Source organism: Oryza brachyantha, chromosome 3 (assembly GCF_000231095.2).
Source record: "Oryza brachyantha chromosome 3, ObraRS2, whole genome shotgun sequence".
Taxonomy (NCBI): Eukaryota; Viridiplantae; Streptophyta; class Magnoliopsida; order Poales; family Poaceae; genus Oryza; species Oryza brachyantha.
In genome coordinates, this window is record NC_023165.2 from 7,915,220 (window position 1) to 7,937,157 (window position 21,938).

Consider the following 21,938-nt stretch of genomic DNA (forward strand, 5'->3'; position numbering starts at 1 on the left):
ACAGGGTTTCCTTGACGTGTCGTATGCGACAGCGGCGACGACAAGCTTCGCGCGCGGAGACAGCTCGACAGAGGGTATGTTTGGAGGGATTTAGATTTTGAAATGCATCTGCTGGGTAGCTAGTTTCTGAGAATCTAGAAGAGCTCCTAAACCCAGCTTCTAGATTCTTAATTCATTTTCCGGAATCTGTAACTCAGAAACTATGAACCGTTTAGGACAGTTTCTAACAGAAACAGTTTTTAGAAAAAGCTGCACTAGAAAAAGCTCCCACCAAACAGAACTAAAGAAGACCCCCCTGCCTCGCGGGCCTCGACGACGTCGAAGTGGGTGCGTGCAGGCAGGGTGCAGCGCAGCAGCAGCAGCAGCCCCTGACGCTGATGCCCCCGATCGATGGGGTGCCCGGCCGGACGCCGGTTATCCGCGCGGCCAGTTAGGCCATGGCACCACCTTCTGTCTCAAGACGATTGGCTGTCATGGCGACGGCGGGGGCCGAAAGGGATCGAGGGAGGGGGGCACGCCGGCACGCCCATGTTTCGGGCTGCATGCGTGTTCCTTGCCTTACCTTTTTCCGTCGTCAACGTTAAGGGCTCGTTTAGTTTTCAATTTTTTTTAAATATCACATTAAATTTTTGGACACCTAAATAAAATATTAAATATAGATGAACTAAAAAACTAATTGCACAGTTATGAAAGAAATCTTGAGACGAATCTTTTGAGCCTAATTAGTCCATGATTAGCCACAAGTGCTACAGTAACCAACATATGCTAACGACGGATTAATTAGGCTCAAAAGATTCGTCTCACGGTTTTTAGGCTAGCCGTTAAATTCGTTTTTTCATTCGTGTCCGAAAACCCCTTCCGATATCCGGTCAAACGTTCGATGTGATGTTTTTGTCAAAAAATTTTGACAACTAGACACCACACCTAAGTAGGAGGGAGAGGGTGTGGTTAGGACGTAGTACTGTTTGATTTGGCCATCCAGAGCCATCATTATGACGTTGAAATCAGGGTATAGAGGTGATCGAGATGGCTGTCAAGAGTCAAAGCCTGATGTGACCGGGTGAGATAAAAAAAGGGTTTTATAACAACGTTGTTGCCACAAGCTGGGCCCAAGTCCAAACGAGACCGTCATCCCTAGCAACAGTATGTCGTCGTAGATTATCATCCCTAGCAACAGTACGTCGTGATTTTCTAAACCTTTTTATTAAGTAATTTTATTACTAAATCTCGTATAAGAATATTTTCACTGTATAAACTTTTAAGCCACGTCATCAACAATGGAGTGACAAGACAACGCTGCCACGTAGAGTTTTTAGCAGCATTGTCTTGCCACGTCACTAACACTGACGTGGCAAGCCTAAAAACTTATATACTTTGATTTTTTTTATGGTTTTCACCATATACTGTACATTCCATCGATACATAAGAGCTCACAAACATAACCGACTCATTTGTTTCCAAACATTTCCAACACAAAAGTTGAAGAAGTGCTTAAACAGCGCCTATCGGGCTTTGGTTTGATCTAACTTACTGGGATTTAAATTCTAGTATCCAAAAATTCAACTATGTGCAGCCACTGCCACAGATCTTCTCAACTGCGACAGACTACCAGTGAGGGATTTAACAAGAAACCCATCAAATTAGGTCAACTCTAACCAGAGCATACCCCATCAAAGGTAACTTCTGATGGGTAGAATAAAGTAAGGCCTATCAACAGATAATACACATGTGATGGGTTCTAACAATACGTAGCATGCTGGTAATAACATACATGGGACCGATAAAGATGAGTTAGTTATCTCTGGTGGGTATATCAAGGCCCTTAAGGTGTTAAACCTGTGATATATGATAATAATGCACGATACGCTGGTAAGTGATTACCTATAATGGTTGTACGTGCGTATGTATGTATATCTCATTAATGTCCATATAAATCTAGATCGTGGTAGAAAGCCTTATATTGGAAAACAAAGGATATGCGTTAGTGAGAAACCAGTGAATACTAATTTATTTACTTTCTAAATTAGATTCTATGGCTACTGAAACAACTATAGTCTTAATAAAATTGCATTGGAGGTGCTTGATATCTTAGAAATAGCTTGGAGTTGACAGAAGCTATCTAATTAAACAGTGCGTCAGTGCCTACATGTCGTGTAGACATTAGTTAGCATGCAGCTGTGTGCGCGTACGTGCGTGCCTTTCCAACACGAAGCCACCAACGGATGTCGCGCGCGCGCGCTCGGCTGCATTATTTGACGTTCCACGACGTAGGCACGTACGTCTCGCATCACGACGGGTTCCATTATTGCCACCATCTGATTCTGATTGATCGCACAACGGCCGGCCGGCTAGCTAGCGACAAACCTACCAAATTAAGAGCAAGTATAATAACAGGCTATAAGCCAGCTAAATGCTGATGTAGAAAAGAGAGGGGAGAAGAGAGAGGAGAAGCTGGCTATAAGCTCGTAGCCAGTTCAGGCACAAGAACCAAGACACTATGTGAGAGACATGTGAGTCCTGCATTAAAGATGAAGAGCTAACCACTATATGAGTGGGCTATAAAAAGACTATAAAAAATCTTATAGCCAGCTTGTTAGCTATATTATTAACCTTGCTCTAACAACGACATATGCATGTTTGATTATGATTTAAAGAAGGCTACCTATAGTTAGCCAGGTTAATCCTCCAAAAGCTTAAAGCTTCGCATGCACATTATATACCAAGCATGTGCTGATCTCTAGTACGTTCTTATATATAAGAACGTATGGGATTATTGCAAAAATTAAGGTACAGGTCAAAATAGCTGCAATTAGTTAAGTTAAAAATATTAGATTGAAGATGATTATAATTGGTTGGATAAGAAGATAAGTTGATATATCATTTTATTTTTTGATAAAATTTTAAGCTTATATCCTTATACTATTACTTTCGGAGTGGTGATTACTGATTAGTAGTTAATTATTTAGTGCGATATGATGGATTGATAGATATGCGACAAATGATCACTGAGATGTCAAGTCCAGCAGCCTACACAGAGAAGATCCACCATGATCAACGTTTAGCGTGTGCTGATTTGGCATATATCGTTAAACAACTAGCTAGTAGTACTGCACCGTCGATGATCTGTCATTCGGTTTTGGTTAATACAGCTGAAAAACCACAGTTGGAATCGCCCAATTTGGAGGGGTCCCAACCTTTTGACTTGACAATATGCTAGCAATCCTAGAGAGAGAATGCGTAGTCACACACCCGAAAAGGTGTAAAGCAGCGAGTGATATGCCCAGGAGGTAAGTATTGGGATGATCGCGCCATGTAATATGTTTAGCCTTGAAATAGACAACTTAATTACTATTAATCAATGAACATTTGTGACTATTTTTTTAACAAAGTCACTTTTTTTTAAATAAAACAAACGGTCGTACGTTGGATATAAAAAAATCATAAATTTAGTTAATTTGAGGCGGAGGTGGTACGGGTAACTAAAGTTGAAAGTGATTCGGATAATTTTCGTCCGATCAGATTATTTTTCGGATTCGAATAGTTTCGGTCGGATAGTTCTAGAAATTTTTGGATTCTGAATCGAATTCGGATTTTTTTGATATGAAAACAAATACGGTAAGGGTGATATCCGTTGGAATCGGAAAACAATTAGGTATTTTTTTGATATCCGAACCAGTACATTAACCATTCAATCTAATCAGCACAACCTAAAGAAGCCCATCCCAACAGCCTAACTAGCGTTAACCTTAGCCGGTTCTGACTAACTGACTTCAAGCAATCTAGGCATCCACGACCTGATGTTTCTTTTTACGGTATTAGTAATATTACTTATATTTGAAAATATTGATGAGTTATATACTTATATTAAAAATTAACAAGTTATATTTTATTCAATGATTTATATTAAAAATTAACAAGTTATATTTCTTCGATGATCAGTGGAGGTTAGTTTAAGAGGTTTTTATGTTACGATTAATATTCATCACCGCATTCGTTTCGGTTCATATTCGCTCCGTATTTATATTCGATAATCTTCGATTCCATTTTCATATCCGAGTTTTCGATTCCAAAAAAACGAATATGATATAGCTAACTTTCGATCGTATTCGATCCGTTTTCATCTCTACTGGCAACGGGTAAGACCTTTAGGTTTCGAACCATGTGGATCTTGCTCTGATTCAGATTGACCCAAGTTGCCCCTCACCATCGGACGCATGCATGCATGCCATCAAATTAAAGGCGGCGCATATGCATGCATGCCAACGCAGGCCACCACCAGGGGGTGGGGAGGGGGGGGGGGGGGGGGGCGGCGGTACGTAACCACCCGACACGATCATTACGGCTTTGATTCGTTTTCGATCAGCGTCTCGCCGGTCTTTCCATATATCATGCATGTCATGTGGTCGCCGTTGCATTGCCGTCGTCCGATCGATGCCGTGCATGTGACGTGCTACGCTAGCTTGCGCTGCGTGCTGCCCCCGCGCACTCATGCAGCGATCTCTGCTTGCATGCATGCACGGGGTACCAGTTATTTATATATTTCATATTCTAAGCTTTTTTAGCATTAACTAAATTTATTAATTAAATAATATATATATTCATTAGTATCGTATAAATCTATACGAGGTAGTACTAATTAACCGCAGACCGATGCTTGCTTTCTTCCCACCCAGTACTGTATGTGATCTGTATACACTGGGCACAGGCTGATGCATGCCCACTAATTAAGTTAAACTAAGCTCGCTTTGCTGCTTAGTGAAGGCTAGCTGAAAAATAATTATGATGAATAGAAAAATCTCAATATCAACATCAAAATTAAGTTATCAAATCAAAATTTTAGCTTATAAGTAGAAGAATAATGGGAAAAAAAAGCTGATGTGTTTGGCTAGCAAGCTATTCGATGTGGTCGCTTTAGATCTCAGTGAAACAAAGATCCATATAAACAACCCCTGCCAGAAGTATGTGAGTTTTTTTTTCCTCAACTGAAGTACTACCTCTATTCCAAAAGAAGCTTATTTCTAGCACATGTTGTTTGTTGATTTTGTACCACGTAGACTGTATTCTTTGACCAATTATTGCATTGTAGTTTCGTAATAGAAGATAAATGTATTGAGATTTGTAAAAATATGGTACATATGTATTGGGAACTTAAAAGTTGAAGAACATTTTATATTTTTTAGCTTTGTACAGATATATATGAGATAGTTTAAAAATAAATCTTTTTAGGACGGATGGGTATATGCGACTCTGACACATCTTCGTATAGTTTAACAAACACTATCACTCATATATTTTCGCTTATGTTTATGCCTATAAGAAAATTTGGAAATTTCAACTTTAAATTTGGATTTGATTTTAGATAAATTTTATCAAAATTTATTTTTCAGTCTTGGCTTTTAAATCATGAACAAAAGTTATATTCATAAATTATTTTTCGTTTACAAAAATATGTCGTTTGGTTTTTTCATAAAACTCAACAATCACCCCCTATATATATTGCCTAATTAAATTTCACGTTTGCCTAACAAATATTTTGCTTACCATTACCGTGCATGGGTGGGGCACTCAACAGGCAGGAGTACGTACAGGCAGAATTAATGACCTGTTTTGAGCGCTTGCGACCGGAAAAAAGATTTAACCGAACCCACCGGGGCGACGCAACGGGATTAAGGCATTTTCAACTCATAACACTGGTATCTATAAACTTTCCAATATAAAAAAACTAGTACTAGACACTACTCTTTCAATGCAAACACCATTATTCCACACTTAAATTTAATGCTACTTATCTCACATAATATCTTGGATGTTGTGTAGAAATCATGTCTCATGCAAGACATGGTTTTTTCTCTTTCCTCATTTATTCACTTGCCACATCATTTTTTATCCTATGTGATAACTTATTTAATGCTATGGACATCATTTTAGTCATTGGGTTAGGAATGCCCTCGTGGTCATGGCAACGCACGATCCGCCACCACCACGGCCTCGATCAACGCGATCGTGTTAGTACTATCTTGCGCACCAGCTGCAGGCGCGCGCGGGCGGCCGGATCGACCGCCGGCCGGGCCTGTGATCGAGAGGCGCACGTCGGCAATGCCGGCCTGACGTGCATGCTTGCTTGCAGCAGCTGCTGCCGGCCGAGCGGGTCGCGAATGGGGGATCAGATCGCCCGCGAGACATCTGCACGGATCGGAATGAAGCTAAGCTCTACTCGCGACCCAGCTATACTGTACTGCTCACCACTCACCAGAGGGAGGCCCGGAGACGATTGACGATGGATATATAGGCCCTGCTTAGAGAGCTTTAGATTATAAGAAGCAACTATTTGGTAGCCAGCTTTTAAGAATCTGAAAAAGCTTATAAACCCAGCTTTTCCAGCTTCTGGATTCTCAGTTCATTTTCTAGAATATGTAACTAAAGATTCTTAAAAGCTACGAACCGTTTAGGGTAACTTCTAGCAGAAGCAGTTTTTGAGAAAAACTGCAGCTAGGAAAAACTCCCCTACAATACAGAGCCTCTCCCGGTCGCGGGCATTTACCGAATCTTTTTTTTCTTTAAGGAATTAAGGCTGACTGCTTCTGCTGCTGCGTTTTAAGGATGACTGCTGTTCACGAATTAATGTTGCTCGCTAGCGAGCGAGCTGCTGCAAGCCCGGCGCGATGTCCGGCCTCTGTCTCCCTCGACCGTACGCTGGCTAATTCAGCATCGGCATCGCCAGCATGTGGGTTCCGCCAGGCGCTTGCTGCTGCATGCTCTCGTATAGTGTCGCTTTAAGATTTTTCACCCAGGTAATATAAAGGTTGAGTTTGATACGGTACGAGTGACACACCAAAGTTTTGTATGTGCGCTAGTGCCTACCAAATGTGCCAGCTGGTTCAATTTCGTTACTACTGTATTATATATGTAAGAGCTGAGTTTTTGGAAGGTTTCCAAACATTTGCTTCAATTAGAGTACCCCTTTCATTCCAAAGTGTAAGTATTTATAGGTTTAAATCTTACTTTTTTCGTTTGAACATATATAATCATTTCTATGCTGTTTAGCATAGCACTCCCATCTTTTTATTTACTTATAAGATAAAATTTGAATTTTTAATCGTAAATTTAGAGTAGATTGTAGGTTTTTTTTCATAGTAGTTTATTTTTCAACATTGAATTTTAGATCACTAAGAATACATATATACAAGTTTTACAAATTATTTTTTATTCATTAGTATGATGTTTGACTTTTTTCATGAAAAAGTCATAAAATCATCCTCTCTAGATCAAGGAGATGTCAGAAGGTTCTCTTTTAAGTCATTGGAATTTGAAGTCATAGAAATCAATGTAGAAATATTTATATTATGGTAGAAAATTTGAATTCTAGAAATATTTCTAACACTATTTACAGTGCTACTCATTCTGTCAATCACTTTCATTCAAAAATTCTTTCCACTATATCCACACTTACCCTCCATCCCTATGCATTCTTTATTTATTGATGGACACTATAATCTTTTGTTTCCAACCTTAGTTCCTACTAAATAACCTAGAAATACTTATATTGTGGAACAAGTACAGAAACAACGTATTTTAGTAGCAATCAAAATGAATCTATAAATTTGAGGGTCTTCATTAAGGGGACATTTGATAGATGAGAAATTTTATAGCCCCATTAGTTTGCGTTGCCACCATAATTGTTGCAATACTATCAGCAAAGAAGAGCAACAGACTTGTGGACCAGCAGTGGAGCTAGTGTCATTGTTACATTGCCAAAGAGCCATAGAGACCTTGTCTGCCAATTGTGTGTTCATATGTGTTGATAGTGGGCTTCTATTAACCTCGATGGAGAACCACCGAGTCATTTCAACCTCTGCCGTCATCTCGAAAGGAGAGCTTTCATGTAACCGATACATGGAAAGATGACAATTGGGGTGACAAAGAACATGTGAAACAAAATAATGGGAATAACGGATGTAAATAGGATCTTGACCAAGTTGACACATATTCTTGACCGATATTTACCTTTTATCGGGACCCACTGAAAGACATGTAGTTTTTGAAAATTTTGAAATGACCATATGAAATTTTGAACCCTATCACCAACCAGATTTGCTTTTCATATGACCAACCTACTCTTATTCTTCCTCACACCTTATGATGACAAGCTCTATTCACGTCTTATCCAGAAACCAATTCTTCACTTAACATTGCACCTCTTCACGTGCTAGTGATGCTTCATGTCATCATTGCTACCATGATAACCCCCTTCGCATTTACCAACCACAACTGTAGCTCTAACATGTGGCCCTCACCTCATTTATCGTATGAGTTGGTTGCTGCTCCTCTACCTCATCCATCCTATTAGTTTGTTGACACGAGTAAGGTCGGTTCCCTTAATATATATCCTCATCCATTCTATTAGTTTGTTGACGCGGGTAAGGTCGGTTCCCTTGATATATATGACTTTGGAGTTTTCAAATATGATCATAAAAAGTATTTTACTTACTATCTATACAGTAGCAAAATTATCAAAATAATACGTGCTTGTATTCTGGGTCATGGTTATTTGAACTGGTTTTAAAACAGATATTTGAATAGAGTATAATATGTGTCCACAGGCACATCCTTCATCTGACATTACCTCTCTGACTGTTTTGGACTTTTGGGATTTGTAACAACTCTAATTAGAGTAGAAAGCGTAATTGTACTCCTTTGCTCCCAAAGAAAATGTATCGCTGGCTTTCTAGACATATCACTGTACATAGTGGAAACCAAATTTTAAAATAAATTTTCATATAGTTCAATGTCTCTTGTTCATTGTAGTCAAAATGCACATGCACACTAGACAAGTAAGGCCACGTTCGTTAGGAAGAAGGATAAGTTAACTTACCCGACGCGAAAAACGTAGCAATAGATTAGTACATGATTAATTAATTATTAATTAAAAAAATATAAAATAGACTGACATGATTTTTTAAGCAACTTTTCCATAGAAAATTTTTATAAAAATACACCGTTTAACAGTTCGAAAAATGTACGTGCGAAAAATAAGAGAGATAAGATAACTTATCATACTCGTCGAACGCGGCTTAAATATTCCAAGGAATAAGAGGAATCATGCGGTTGTTACTGTTAGTCTCAAAAATGTTATAATGGCATAGACTGTACATCGGTATTACTAGCCTCTTAATGAGGCTCTTAGCTCGACGAAACCTAGCTTGCAACTACTGTAGCTTGCATCCATGGCCCATATGAAGCTCGACCGGGACAGCTCACTCGTCGACGATCAAACCGCACGCCTACTGCGTTGCATCCACGCCGTCGGCTCGTCGCGCGTCGTACGTCCCATTTGGCCTAAATATGCTGGTGATCGAGAGGGTGACCACACGCACATGAATAGTCGCTTAGCTGATCCAAGTCGGCAGCGCGTGGTGCGTGCCTTTACCTTCCCCTTTGTAACTGCTCTTATTACGTTCGTGTACGTTAGTAGATACGAGTGGGCATCCATCGATCGATCCCATTTGATCCACAGCATTCATCCCCCTAGGCTGGCTTGCGTCGATCGATGATGAGAGAGGAAACCCAGTTGCGTCGGTACTCGGGAAAAGAAGGGTCTTCTCTTCAGCTACTGTACTGCTACGCTAGCTAGGACAGCAGGAATGGTAGCCAGCCCCCTCCACAGATTCCCGGGCCGAGCGAGCCATTGGCCACCGCGGCTTGCACGCACACTCACACGCGATGGCAGCACAGCACAGAGCCTTTGCAAAAATTACACGGGAAATGGTCCTCATCAAAAGCATGTACGCTCGCCTTTTGGCCCTTCTCTCTCTCTCTCTCGCTTTGGCGCAGCCGGGCCTCGCGAGGGACTCCTGTCACTCCTCCGGTCCTCCCTCCTGTCTTTTTCCCGCGCTGCTTTTGATACTGTTGCTACTAGCTGCTAGCTAGTGCATGCATATGCGCTACCACCTCATCATGCATGCGTCGTTGGATTTGTTTTTTGGCGCCTATCAACAACACACGCATCACAGTTGTAAAGTACCAGAAGAGAGGGCATATGCATGCAAAAGCTTTTGCTAACCCATCAGCTGCTCCGCCGTGTACCTGGACCATGCAGAGCATAATATATGCTCCTGCTATTTCTTTAACAGAATTGAGTCTTGACTCTACTTCGTTCTTATTAAAATATATATAGTTATAAATTATTTTGTTATAATTTAATTTATTACTTAAAAAACCTTTAAACATGAATTATACTTTTTATATATGCACAAAAATTTTAGATAAAATAAATGATCAAACATATTCAAAAGTCAACAACATCAGATAAAAAAATCGGTGCGAGTACATGGATGGATGCATAGCTTTTTCTATCCGTACCTTGGGCCTGTTTGGGGGAGCTTTTAGATTTTAAGAAGCAGTTGTTTGGTAGCCAGTTTCTGAGAATCTGGAAAAGCTCTGAAACTCAGCTTCTCCAGCTTCTGACTTCTTAGTTCATTTTACAGAATCAGAAGTTATGGACTGTTTGTGGCATCTTTTACCAAAAACAAGTTTTAGGAAAAGTTATAGCTGTGAAAAGCTCTCCCAAACAGGTCCTATGTCTCCCTCCCACAACGCCCTGTTGGCTGTTGTATCTGTGTCACTCACTCTCTTAATGTGAGTGTGGATCGATCACCATGCATAGTACTCCCTCCAACATTTTGTACGATATCGTTGACTTTTATGTTCACGTTTGATCATTTATTTTATTTAAAAATATATAATTATTAATTATTTTATTATAATTTGATTTATTATTGTAGTAACTTTAACATGACTTATAATTTTGTATATTTGAATAATTTTTTTAAATAAGATGAATGATTAAACATTGATCCAAAAGTTAACGACACATGGAAAATAGAGACAGCATAATAGTAGTACGTGCACGGATGATGTGGCTAGGATTGCATGCCGACAGATTTGCGTGTGCGGTTTTACGTTTCTTTTTAGTACGTGGTTTGTGAAAATCGGGTAGTACGATTGATTATTGCTCCAGATAAAATAGACAGTACATGGCAAAGGCACTGGCTTTACAAGTGAGATCACTGGCCGGCCCATCCCTCTTTCAGATCGACGTGGAGGTAAAGGCTAAATAATGCCATCCAACTTCTATTTGAGCAATATGATTGGCATGGAAGAAATAAATTTAATCACATATGTTTGTCAAATCGATCGACATCATGGATTGTTAACAAAAAGCTAGCGATCCAATGAGAAAATGGATTGCTATACTTCGTACGTTTAGAAGTTTAATTACACGGGCAATTATTCAAGAAGCCTAGCTAGGAGTTATAACTCCGGTTAGTCACAACAACATCACGTTGGATATTGTCGGTGTAAGTATAAAGGGGAATACTTGCGGACGATTAATTATATGGATATACTACATATCTCATATCCGGTATCAAGCATAGGTCTATAGAAGGGATATATATATAGTATCCATTTTTTTAAGAAAAAGGTATTTTGTGGGACATGTTCACTAATTAGTCCTATCATGCATGGCAAGACATCAAAGACCTATCCGAACAAAGTTATTAAGACATACCAAGTTTATCTCCACAAATCTTATGGGGATACAGTGGGGATGCATACAAAGACCTCGAGGTCAAGAGGGCCAAATATGTCCTTCCATCCTCAGAAACCAACATCTAGGAGCTTGTCGACCATACTTCAACCGTAGAGGAGTCTTCAAGATTAACTTAATTTGGGCATAGCTAGCTGCATACCCCATCCAGCCATGTACCACATATGCTGTACCATGCATATCCAAATATACATATGAACCCAATGGGACATGGCTATTGTCCAAAGGGGGGCCTAAATCTATGTAAAAAAAATGTCATTCTTTGTGCATAAAAAGGTCTAAGGATCTTTGTCCTACAGAATCAACTCTAAGTATAGTCAAAACACTACTAAAAAATCATCGTTGTAGATATAAATTTATAAGGTCTTCAAAATGCCTACTAATTTCTATTCCAAAATATCTGACATAACCCGATAAAGTTATAATACTGTCGAGTATCTACCGGGGCAAATCTATAAATTAACTAACAATATGGTCATATATACAATCGATCTAAATATTTAAAAAGATAATTGATGATAAAAAAACATAAAGTTCGACATGAAACATGACTAACATGCATGATGTTTCCGTGACTGGAGGAAAACTATTTTCTGTTGTGGGCGTGCAGTTCGTTTCTAAGCTGTTGGTTTCCGTTTCCTAGATTATTATGGTTGAACTATTCTGGAGTTTGGACCCCCACTAGGAAGTCAACATATATGCGACTTCTTAATGTTAGTCATACGCTTTCATTCCATCCTTTTTCTCATTCGTACGTATTTTGATAAAACAGCTAAATTGATTAAAGGACTAACTGGCTACTGCAATAAATCATTGTACCCACATCTAGCTAAGATTGTTTGATTATTTCCCTGTAACAGGCCAGATAGAATCAACGTCGACCTTGTATATGCAAAAAAATGAGAACAGAATATATGTACAGCGTATGGTATGGACAGTATATCAAAATATCAAAAGGAGTATTAGTGGGAAAGTGTCATGAGTGTGTCGTTAGATATTTAAAATAATGTTGAGTTACAAATTTAATTAAATAAACACTAATATTTAAGATGTACTCCCAGTAATTTTTAACCTAGCATCATTGTGTCTCACTAAAATTAAGCACGAGTAAAGCAACTTATTAACGATAAAAAATAATTTATGAGTAAAATATTTATATATATGTTTTTAGTGATCTAAAAGCAAATGATGTAAAATAAACTGGGATAAAAAACCTCAAAATATCAATGAACTCTACATTTAAATTTTAAATTCAAATTTTAACTTATAGTCATAAGCATAAACAAAAAATGGGGCGTTAGTTAGGATTTGACCAGTCTAGATAATTTGATTTATGAAGACACTCCAGATATACTAGTGTCCTTTAATTAAACGCCATAATTCTCCTCTGCTATATGAACTGAACTGATTAATATAAAAATCCTTCAAATTTACTGCATGCATGCCTCCAAACAAAAAACTAGCTATTTTTCATTGACCATTGATGCCAATCAATATGTATCATAATTATTATTTTTTGTTCATGGATTATAAGAGCAGGTACAATAACAGACTATAAGCTAATTGTAAACATATTTTAATAAGATAAGAAAGGAGAGAGATGAACAGTGGACTATAAATTTATAGCCAGTTACAGCACGGACTTCAAGACGCACAGTTTGGGACATAGTAGTATATGTTTTGTATATATAACTATTGTATGAATTGACTATTATATCGACTATAGATAAATTGAAGCGAGTAGTTGGTTATGAGTTTTTTAGACCTGATCGACGTATGCGCAAAGATTGGGCCATAGTCGTCAACAGTAGAATAGTTTTAAATGGATATGAGTTCTCTCCTGGCACAAGAGTAGCTGATCCGCTGACCGTAACTTTGATACTGCCATAAGCTGCATAATGATCCGTCTGACACCGAACATATATAAGCATCATGCACATGTACACAACATGCATGCATGCAGATGACACATATAGCAGGGCATGCAGCTGCAAGTACCAAGTAGGAGTACCAACCTGCAGTCCAAGAGGAACAAAACTACGTGGTGGGCAACCAGACGTATAAATTAAAGGGAAAAAGCGAAACAAAAAAGGTAGGATCATAATAATCAAACAGTGCAGATCTGTACAGGCAATTAAGCTTCATTATGAACGTGACACTGTGCCAGTGTGCCACTCCCCTGCTACCAGGGCAATGGGCTTGTTTGAAATGGTCGTCAGCGCTATTAAATTAAGGTAATGCGAGGATTATGATAAGATAAAAAAAACCAATCACTTGTATATAGCCTACCTGCAAAACCTTAGCAACACCCAAACATCCATCTCTTATTGGGCACAATTCCGCAATTCTCACACTAATAATTTAAACCAAAACAACAATTACCAATCTCCATCCTACCAAAATTTGGAATATATACCAGAGTGAACTAAAACAATTAATTCTATATACTTCACATGGAATAGAATATGAATCTTCAAGGTTAAAATTTGACCATTAATTTCTTGTATAATTAGGTTGTATTCTTCATATATAGTTACCAAACCAACGTTGTGTGAAAGAACTTTAATGGGAGTCTCTTAGATTTCAGGCACCCAAAACAATTTCAGTCACTTTCTCATCCCTAAGATGTAACCCGATATTTCTCATCACTTGCCTATTACTTGTACATAAAAATATGTTCCTTCTTTCTTACATAAAGAGTTGTACAATAAATTATTTTAACCTAAACATGAAATAATTTTATAATTCATAAATTTACATATTTACATGCAAAAATATTCAAACATGGATAAAAATAAAGTAAAACCATATATAATTTTAGTCCATTGCGTAGCACTAATGCAATTTTAGCCTTAGCAATTTGCAATTTTAGGCGACGAAAAGTTTACAAAATACGTGGCACCTGAAACCTAGTCAAATAGTCATTTTAAATATATGGATCTACTGCTTTTACACACCAAAACACCTGTAATTTGACTCACCGACGTTGGTCAAATCTAGGAGCCTTAACTTTTCAAATTAAAATACAATCTTGTACTAAAATCAACCTAGGGTTGTACCACATCATGGTTGCTAGCTGCAACCAAACCATTAATTCCATGTCGTCGTGCGTCTCATTGGCTAATTAATCTTGACCTCAACTTGGTATTGTATGTACCGACCCCGACATATATTGGTCGATCGATTGATCACACATATATATGGTCCATGCATTGGATAGCTATAAGTCTGCACGCCTGTTTGCATGGTCTGGCTTTTCGCAGCAAGCGTGTTCTAGACGACGGCCAGCTGGTAGACGATCAAGTTAAAGTGACCCATCGATCGATCTCGATCGATCAAGAGGACAATGAATGCCCGTTAATTCCTGTGTGGTACGGCTGTACGTACGCTGCATCCCGGCCCTTTCCTGTGAAAGCTTAATTAGTTGTACAATGTACTCCTACCTCCTAGAATCGATCTCATTTTTGCAACAGTACAACCTTGGACTCAAAGCCATAAATAATCTGAAAGGTATAATTAACGGCCCTGGCAACGGAGTTTAGGGCCAGGCAGAATGCTTGCCTTCCCGACATTAATTGTGCAGCACAGCTGCAAGAGCAGATCTCGATCATGGAGGTGATCAATTGAAGCTGCAGATGAACTCAATAAGCTTAATTAAAATCTACTGTACATTAGTAGGAGTAGTTCAACGCCGGCCGGTGAAAGATCGATGCTTGGAATTAAATATGTGTGCTAAAGAAGAGAAGGACGCATGCATCGATCCGGATACATACAGGTCCTCGTCGTCGTCGTCGTTTGCACAGGACCTCCAGCCGATCGATCGATCACCGGTGGTGGTGGACATGAATGTGCATCAGGTTGGTCAAAAAAGGCATTCTTTTCAGCAAAGCGGAATGCACAGCGCCCTAGCTCTGTTTAGCTATAGCCAGCCAGCCCTACTGAAAAAGATCGAACAATAGATAGCAGCAAAGCCCCGGCAAATGCCACAAAAGCTACGATCGAGTTCATGGGGTAGCCACAGCTAGCTATGGCCACACACACTGAGCTTTCGCCGAGCAGTACAGTGTGCTCCAAAGAGCAGACAGGGCATCAGCTAGGCCTTCAGACGATCGATCGGTGTACCGCGCGAGCATGCATCCCTATCCACGGACGATGGCATTTGTACATCGAAATTAAGATGGATGTGGTCGGTCACCAGTTTCGATTGCATCAAAACAGGTATGGCATTTAGTGTGTTTTTTTTTCAGAAGATTAGTATACGCATGGAAACATTAAGAAGCTTCTTTGGAATGGAGGAAAAACAGCGGCTACCTGGGAAAATTTTCCTATTGCATTGCTTGGAACAAATTGGGGGCGGGGGTTGCAGAATTCCGGAGAATTGGTTTGCTTTCCTATATCGCCCGCGTTCGGTACATGCGGTATAAGTTAACTTATCCTTGACACGAAAAACATAGTAATAGATTAGTACATAATTAATTAATTATTAATTACTAAAAATATATAATAGATTAATATGATTTTTTAAAACAAATTTCCTATAAAAAATTTTTGCAAAAAAATACACCGTTTAGCAGTTCAGAAAGCGTGCACGCAGAAAACGAGGGAGATAAGTTAACTAAGGGGGCTGCCGAACGTGGCCATCCTCGTTGAGCTACTCACGTCCTTCCTTTTATACTGCGAGGTATTAAAGTTCTCACTCGTGCTATCTAACTCACCATCAAGTTGGTACTAAAATCCCGACTATTGGTGATGATAGATCGAATGATCACGATTGTATGGTACCTCGAGATACCAGCTTGATTATGGGGTGAATAGCACGAGTGAGAATATTTGTACCTTATGGTACTAGTACCTCGTGGTACAAAAGGAAAGATGGGAGCAAATCAATCCTCAATACCACATGTGATTTCCTTCAAAATTCTTGGTGCCCATGTTTTGGTTTTTTTCACGGAATAAACGAAACTACATATTTTTAGAAAAAAAAGAGTTATATGCATAAACATATATAGCAAAAATATGAGGGAGCTTGTGTTTCAACTCTTGCATGTGAACTATCCAAACACGTTCTTTCTAGTGTTTCTTTGTTTTGAAAACATATTTATATGTTTTTCCTTTTCCTGCATTCTAAGAATCTTGTGTTCCAATGGAGCCTTAATTAAGTACTCCATCTATTCTATTTTATAAGATTTTCTGAGTTTGCTTAAATTTATCCATATATCAATTTATATGTGTTTAGATTTATTAGCACATATATAGACAGTGGCAGAAAGTTAGTTTTATAGTATGTAACCGAGGAATAGTAATCATCCATTGCATGGCAGATCATGCATGGGATGCAACTAGATAGAAAGAACTAAATATACATGTATGTTGCATATATATAGCTGTATGCAGAAATTAAGATGCGTACACTACGATACATACAAATGCTGCCGAGTTATATGTTTTCGTGATCATTCATATATCGGTCCAATAAAGAAAATCCATCATTTCCAATCATAATCTAATCATGGTGGTGCTGGCACTTTGTGACCGGCCGAGGTTACATCATGCTGTACACCGGCACTGCAAAAACTGAGGAAAAGCTTGCATGCACACATGCACGAGACCACTGACTTCTACTTATTACACCGAGAAGGGGACATATTTGCAGTAACTCCTACTATAAGTACACTCGTTTCTACACGCCAGTTAATTTGATTTAGGGCCTTCTTAGAACTTCGAGTATTTTTTATTTAGAATCTTAGTTTTTAGTTCTTACATATGCACGTCAAGAAATAATTTACTATGGACATATTTCAGTGTGAGAGACTATGACCCTTGTTTGGGAGAGTTTCTAGAAGATATGTTTTTTCCTATCATTTCTGGCTCTCCTAAATAATATTAATTTGAACATGGTAAAATCTAGAACATGAATTAGAAGTCAGAAGTCGGAAAATCCATGTTTTTTTGGATTCTGATTAACTGGCTTCTCCGAATCTTAACCTCCTCAAAACATGTCTATATGGCTCTAGTTAGATAGATTTAGTTAATTTTGTTGCCCACATATATGCTCCTACAAAAAAAAATTGCACACTTAAATAACTGATTGAATACAAATAGTTTAGGCGAGAACATGCAGGAGATCCAATGCCACCAAGGCTAAATAACTTGATGGAATGAACTAGAGCAATAAAATTAACTGTTAGACAAGTTACAAAGGAGTGTTGTCACTTCCTATATTTTATATCTTACTCAGAAGACTAATGCTTGTGTAAACAAAGATTGCATGAATACTAAATCTGTTTTAGGATTTCAACATGTTTTAAAAATGAGCAATTTTATAGTACTTGAGAATGTACCAGGATGTATTAAAAATTTTAGTGTAAAATTTGGTACCTCTTGGTACCTACACTAAATTTTTGGTATCTCTCAGTACCTACTCAGGAACCGTAAAATTACTTTTTAAAAATCATTAGCTAGAATCATATTGAAACAATCCAAACGGAAAAATATGATCAATTCTGCAATACTATCTCGATCTATTGATTCGTATATGGTGTACTCCCCTCCTCATGAATATTCATGTTTATGACAAGATTTAGTCAAAATTTTATTTTGAGTATCAAGGATATCTCAGATTATTCATTTTAAAGGAAATGATGTGTAGATTTGTATTGGAAAAATACTATTGTATATAAACTTGTCAGAGTTTATAAAATTAATCCAGTATAACATTTATGGTCAGAGTTTTGTATAGTTTGGCCAAATCTTATCCAAAAACATCAAATATCTATGACCGGAGCTAGGAGCTAGTATTGTGGAAAGGTCTTCAAGATTAAACTCCGACTACTGATTGCTCAAAGAATATACTCTTAGTAGCTTTAACATTAGCCAATATTCTGAAATATAAATCTATTGATATAATTTTATACACCTAATATACTTAATATTTTGATTAATTGCGCTCAAAATCTAAAATATATGAAGTTTAGCCTTTTGAAAGAAAAATAGTCCTTATAAAAATTCAATAGCGTGGGTGTGTGCTAATTTGAGTGTAATGATTACTGATTCAGTAATCTTGTATTTTAAAATTCATAGTACAATATCCATCTGTAATCCGAAAGTGAAGAGTTACAATGAGATTATATTCGACCAAAAGAATCAGTAGTCACCTAGAAGTGAATTTATTCACCATATATATGACCTATGTGCATATGCCATATTTTTGAACTACTGCTTGATTAATTACCTCTTTTTTTTTCCATCAAGAGTATGAGAAGATTTAGTTATATGCATATATGAAAACACACAATTAACAATTAACGTTTACTGTTGGAAATAGTCATGCCAATTAATGTATGTAACTATGTTTATACATATATATACTCCTATTGTCCTATGTTTGAACTACAACGGTTAGCACCAAATGATCATGCATACGGTAAGTTGCATATCTTAACGTGTAGTACATGTACAATCGTTTTCAATTTCAGGTAGTAATAGACTAATATGCATGTCAGTCGAGAAGCATTCAGAAGATAAGCATTGCTATATATATATATATATATATATATACCTCTACGTACGTACAGTTCTCCTACTAACAATACCAAAAGGCTAGCCAGGAATGTTAAATCATGTAAGAAGAACAAACATAATTAAACATTGAGTAAATTTCATCCATACATTAACTCCATGCAAGTTTTGCAGAACTAATGAGAGGTAATGTGATCAATCTCCAATCTCCAAGTCAAATAGTATATCCTGATCATATATACCCCCAATGCACCAAGTGTGGTTATATATTAACCCCCTGTAAACAATAGTGTAAAAAAGTTGAAAAAGGTGACACTATGGACACAACACAGGCACACCTTTGAGTTCAAAACCAAATGGCGGAAGAAAAAAAGCGTTAACCAAAGGGCAGCTTTAACTTAAACCTCCTACCTGAGATCATCATGAGCTAGCTAGCCGTCTGCATCTACTGCTGATGAAGAGTTAACACTCAAGTCAAGCCCTTAATTTTCTTCTTTGCTTCCTCTTTGCATTTGCTCAAACCATGCAAATTAATTAGAAAAACCTGTCCTTGAAATTGTCGAGCCAGATCATGGCTTAGCTAGAAGTAGCACTACAACACTCCGCCGCCGCCGTCCCCGCCGCCGGCTGACGATGAATGGAATCCAGGGAAGTTCATTGTCCAACTGCCACCGCCGGCGCCATTGCCGCCACCATCGCTGCCATTGCCACCGTTACCACCCCAGACGCTATCTCCTTGGCGTAGAGCCGCCATGTACTGCCTCTGCAGGCTCATTGTTTCAAGACCTTTGCTGTCTTCCAGTTTCATTGAGCCTTCCTGCTCCTGCCTTGACGTGGTAGCTGTAGCACTGGTCTGCCCTAACGTGAACGCCGCCGTCGTTGCTCCGCCGCCTGCTGGTCGAGTAGCTTCCAGTCCCAGTTGGTACATCGGCGGTGGCGGCGGAAGCTCAAGTGCTCCTCCAAGGAACGGGAACTGCTGCTGTTGTGGATGCTGCTGCACTCTCCACTGCTCTAGTGACGCGCCAATGTTGGCGCCGCCGCCGCTTGCCACCGGGAACTGCTCCACCGCATCCACGTGGTGCATACCGCCGAGAGGTTGGAAGCCGGCCGAGAAGGTTAGCCCTAGGTTGGGCCCTGGCGGGTGCATCGCCCCCAAGAACGGGAGGTGGTGAGACATGGAGCTGAGGCCCGACGGTGGCATGATCGCGCCCGTGCTGCCCGGCGCGGACGCTGCGTTGGACAGCATCGGAGATGCACCACCGCCGGGCAGCTGCCTGGCCGCCGACGAGGACGGTTTGGAGGACGACGACGCGCCGGCGGCGGAAGAAGTAGAGGGCTTGGTCGAGCGCTTGTTGCGGCGGCAGCCCCCGCCGACGGGGACGTTGCGGAGCGAGCCGCCGCGCGTCCAGTAGCGGCGGCAGGTCTTGCAGAAGTGGCGGGGCTGGGAGAGGGAGTAGTTGTTGTAGTAGCAGAACTTGGTGTTGGTGGAGTCGCAGCGCGGGCACTTGAGCGCCGGCTCCGGCTGCGGCGCCCGCGCCAGCCGCGCGCGCTCCGCCATTGAGTTCGGCCGCGCCGCCTGCTGCGCAGCGGCCGCCGCACTGGCCGATGAGCTGCTTGGCAGCCCACCGACCTCAGCCGGCGCCGCCGTAGCTGCGGTCGGGCCGACCGGCAGGTGCTGTCCATCGCCTCCGCCGCCGCCGCCAACATTCGCCGGCCTCGGCGGCTGACCTTGCTGTTACACCAATATACACATCCATTTATAAGCATATTGTTATAGATCAAAGATGAGTGAGAAGAGAATATTTTGACTGAATATTCAAGAACGCAACAAGAATATCTTCTTGGTGCAAAATTCTTTTGCCATGAAGAAGAACCAGTGAATTCAAGACTTGCTCAAGAGAGCTCAAAGACATGCAGCTCAAGGACAAGAAGGGAGAGAGGGGAGCAATTAAGATCATGCAGCTAGTACCTGGTTATTCCAATTAGGTGGATCTAGGTAGGCAGGCACTGAAGGGAACACCATGGAAGCCAGTTAGTGGTGAGATATATTTTCCTCCCTCTCCTCTCTTCCCCCCTAACTCCTCTAGCTTTACCTGTGCTTTGAATTCTGATCTTTTCTTTATAAATTCGCACTTTTCTTTGTTGGGGATTTGTGTATGGAAAGAGAAGAAGAAAGCAAGCGAGCTGCAGGCTGCAGCAGCTAGCTGGGAAGGAACGGAGGAAGAGGATGAGGAGGTGGTGTGGAGTCCTCTGGCTAGCTACGGAGGTGGTGGAGAATCACATCCAGCAGCTGCAGGAGAGAAGACAGGAGAAAGAGAGAGAAGCGAAGAAAGAGAAAGGGAGGAGAGAAAAGCATGAATTTATCTTCTCTCCTTTTAAGCGTATGGTGGCTTTATATTTCTTGGGTTTTTTTTCCTCTTGTGGGGTTGGGAAGAATGTTTGGAAAGAGAGAGAGAGTGTGCTTGTAATTAAAGCTTGCTTAGCCTTTAAGACTGTAGTGGTTTAGCATTGTGCTCAGCAGAAAAATTGAATGCAAAAAACCCAGCTGGTGGATATACAGAGGGGACTGAGATGGCTGGATAGGTGGTGACTAGTGACTAGTGAGGGGTGACTGTTTTTGGTTTGTTTTCTAGCGTGTGAAGAACTTCAGAATATAGGAAGAAATTAATGTGCTAAAAGGAAGATGCTTCAGAAACCCTAATACATATACTTGGGTGCCCCGACTCTAGCTACACTAGTATAGCGCGCATCAAACTAGGCAGTGCCTCCGGGGAGATTTTTTATTTTTTAAAATATTTTTAATGATGATTTT

The 21,938-nt window shown here is 39.7% G+C and overlaps 1 protein-coding gene across 2 annotated transcripts; it reads right to left on the bottom strand.

Moving 5' to 3' along the window:
* Positions 1 to 19,186: 19,186 nt before the first annotated feature.
* LOC102713721 (dof zinc finger protein DOF3.6-like) lies at positions 19,187 to 21,421 on the bottom strand. 2 transcript variants are annotated; one of them, XR_005811398.1, is made up of 3 exons: positions 21,096 to 21,421; positions 19,538 to 20,858; positions 19,187 to 19,403 (listed from the first exon to the last, which is right to left on the bottom strand). XR_005811398.1 is itself a non-coding variant. In XM_040522427.1 (2 exons), exons 1-2 carry the CDS (start codon positions 21,147 to 21,149, stop codon positions 19,719 to 19,721), a joined length of 1,194 nt encoding a protein of 397 aa, XP_040378361.1. In that variant the 5' UTR covers positions 21,150 to 21,421; the 3' UTR covers positions 19,187 to 19,718. The 2 variants fall into 2 exon arrangements, 1 of the variants encoding a protein (XP_040378361.1); XM_040522427.1 differs by having other exon boundaries at positions 19,187 to 20,858.
* Positions 21,422 to 21,938: the final 517 nt, after the last annotated feature.

Bases quoted from the DNA above. Each gene is read 5' to 3' on its own strand.
- LOC102713721 (XM_040522427.1), bottom strand. From the start codon at position 21,149: ATGGTGTTCCCTTCAGTGCCTGCCTACCTAGATCCACCTAATTGGAAT. The intron at 20,859-21,095 runs GTACTAGCTGCA...TTGGTGTAACAG, and splicing joins CACCTAATTGGAATAACCAG to CAAGGTCAGCCGCCGAGGCC.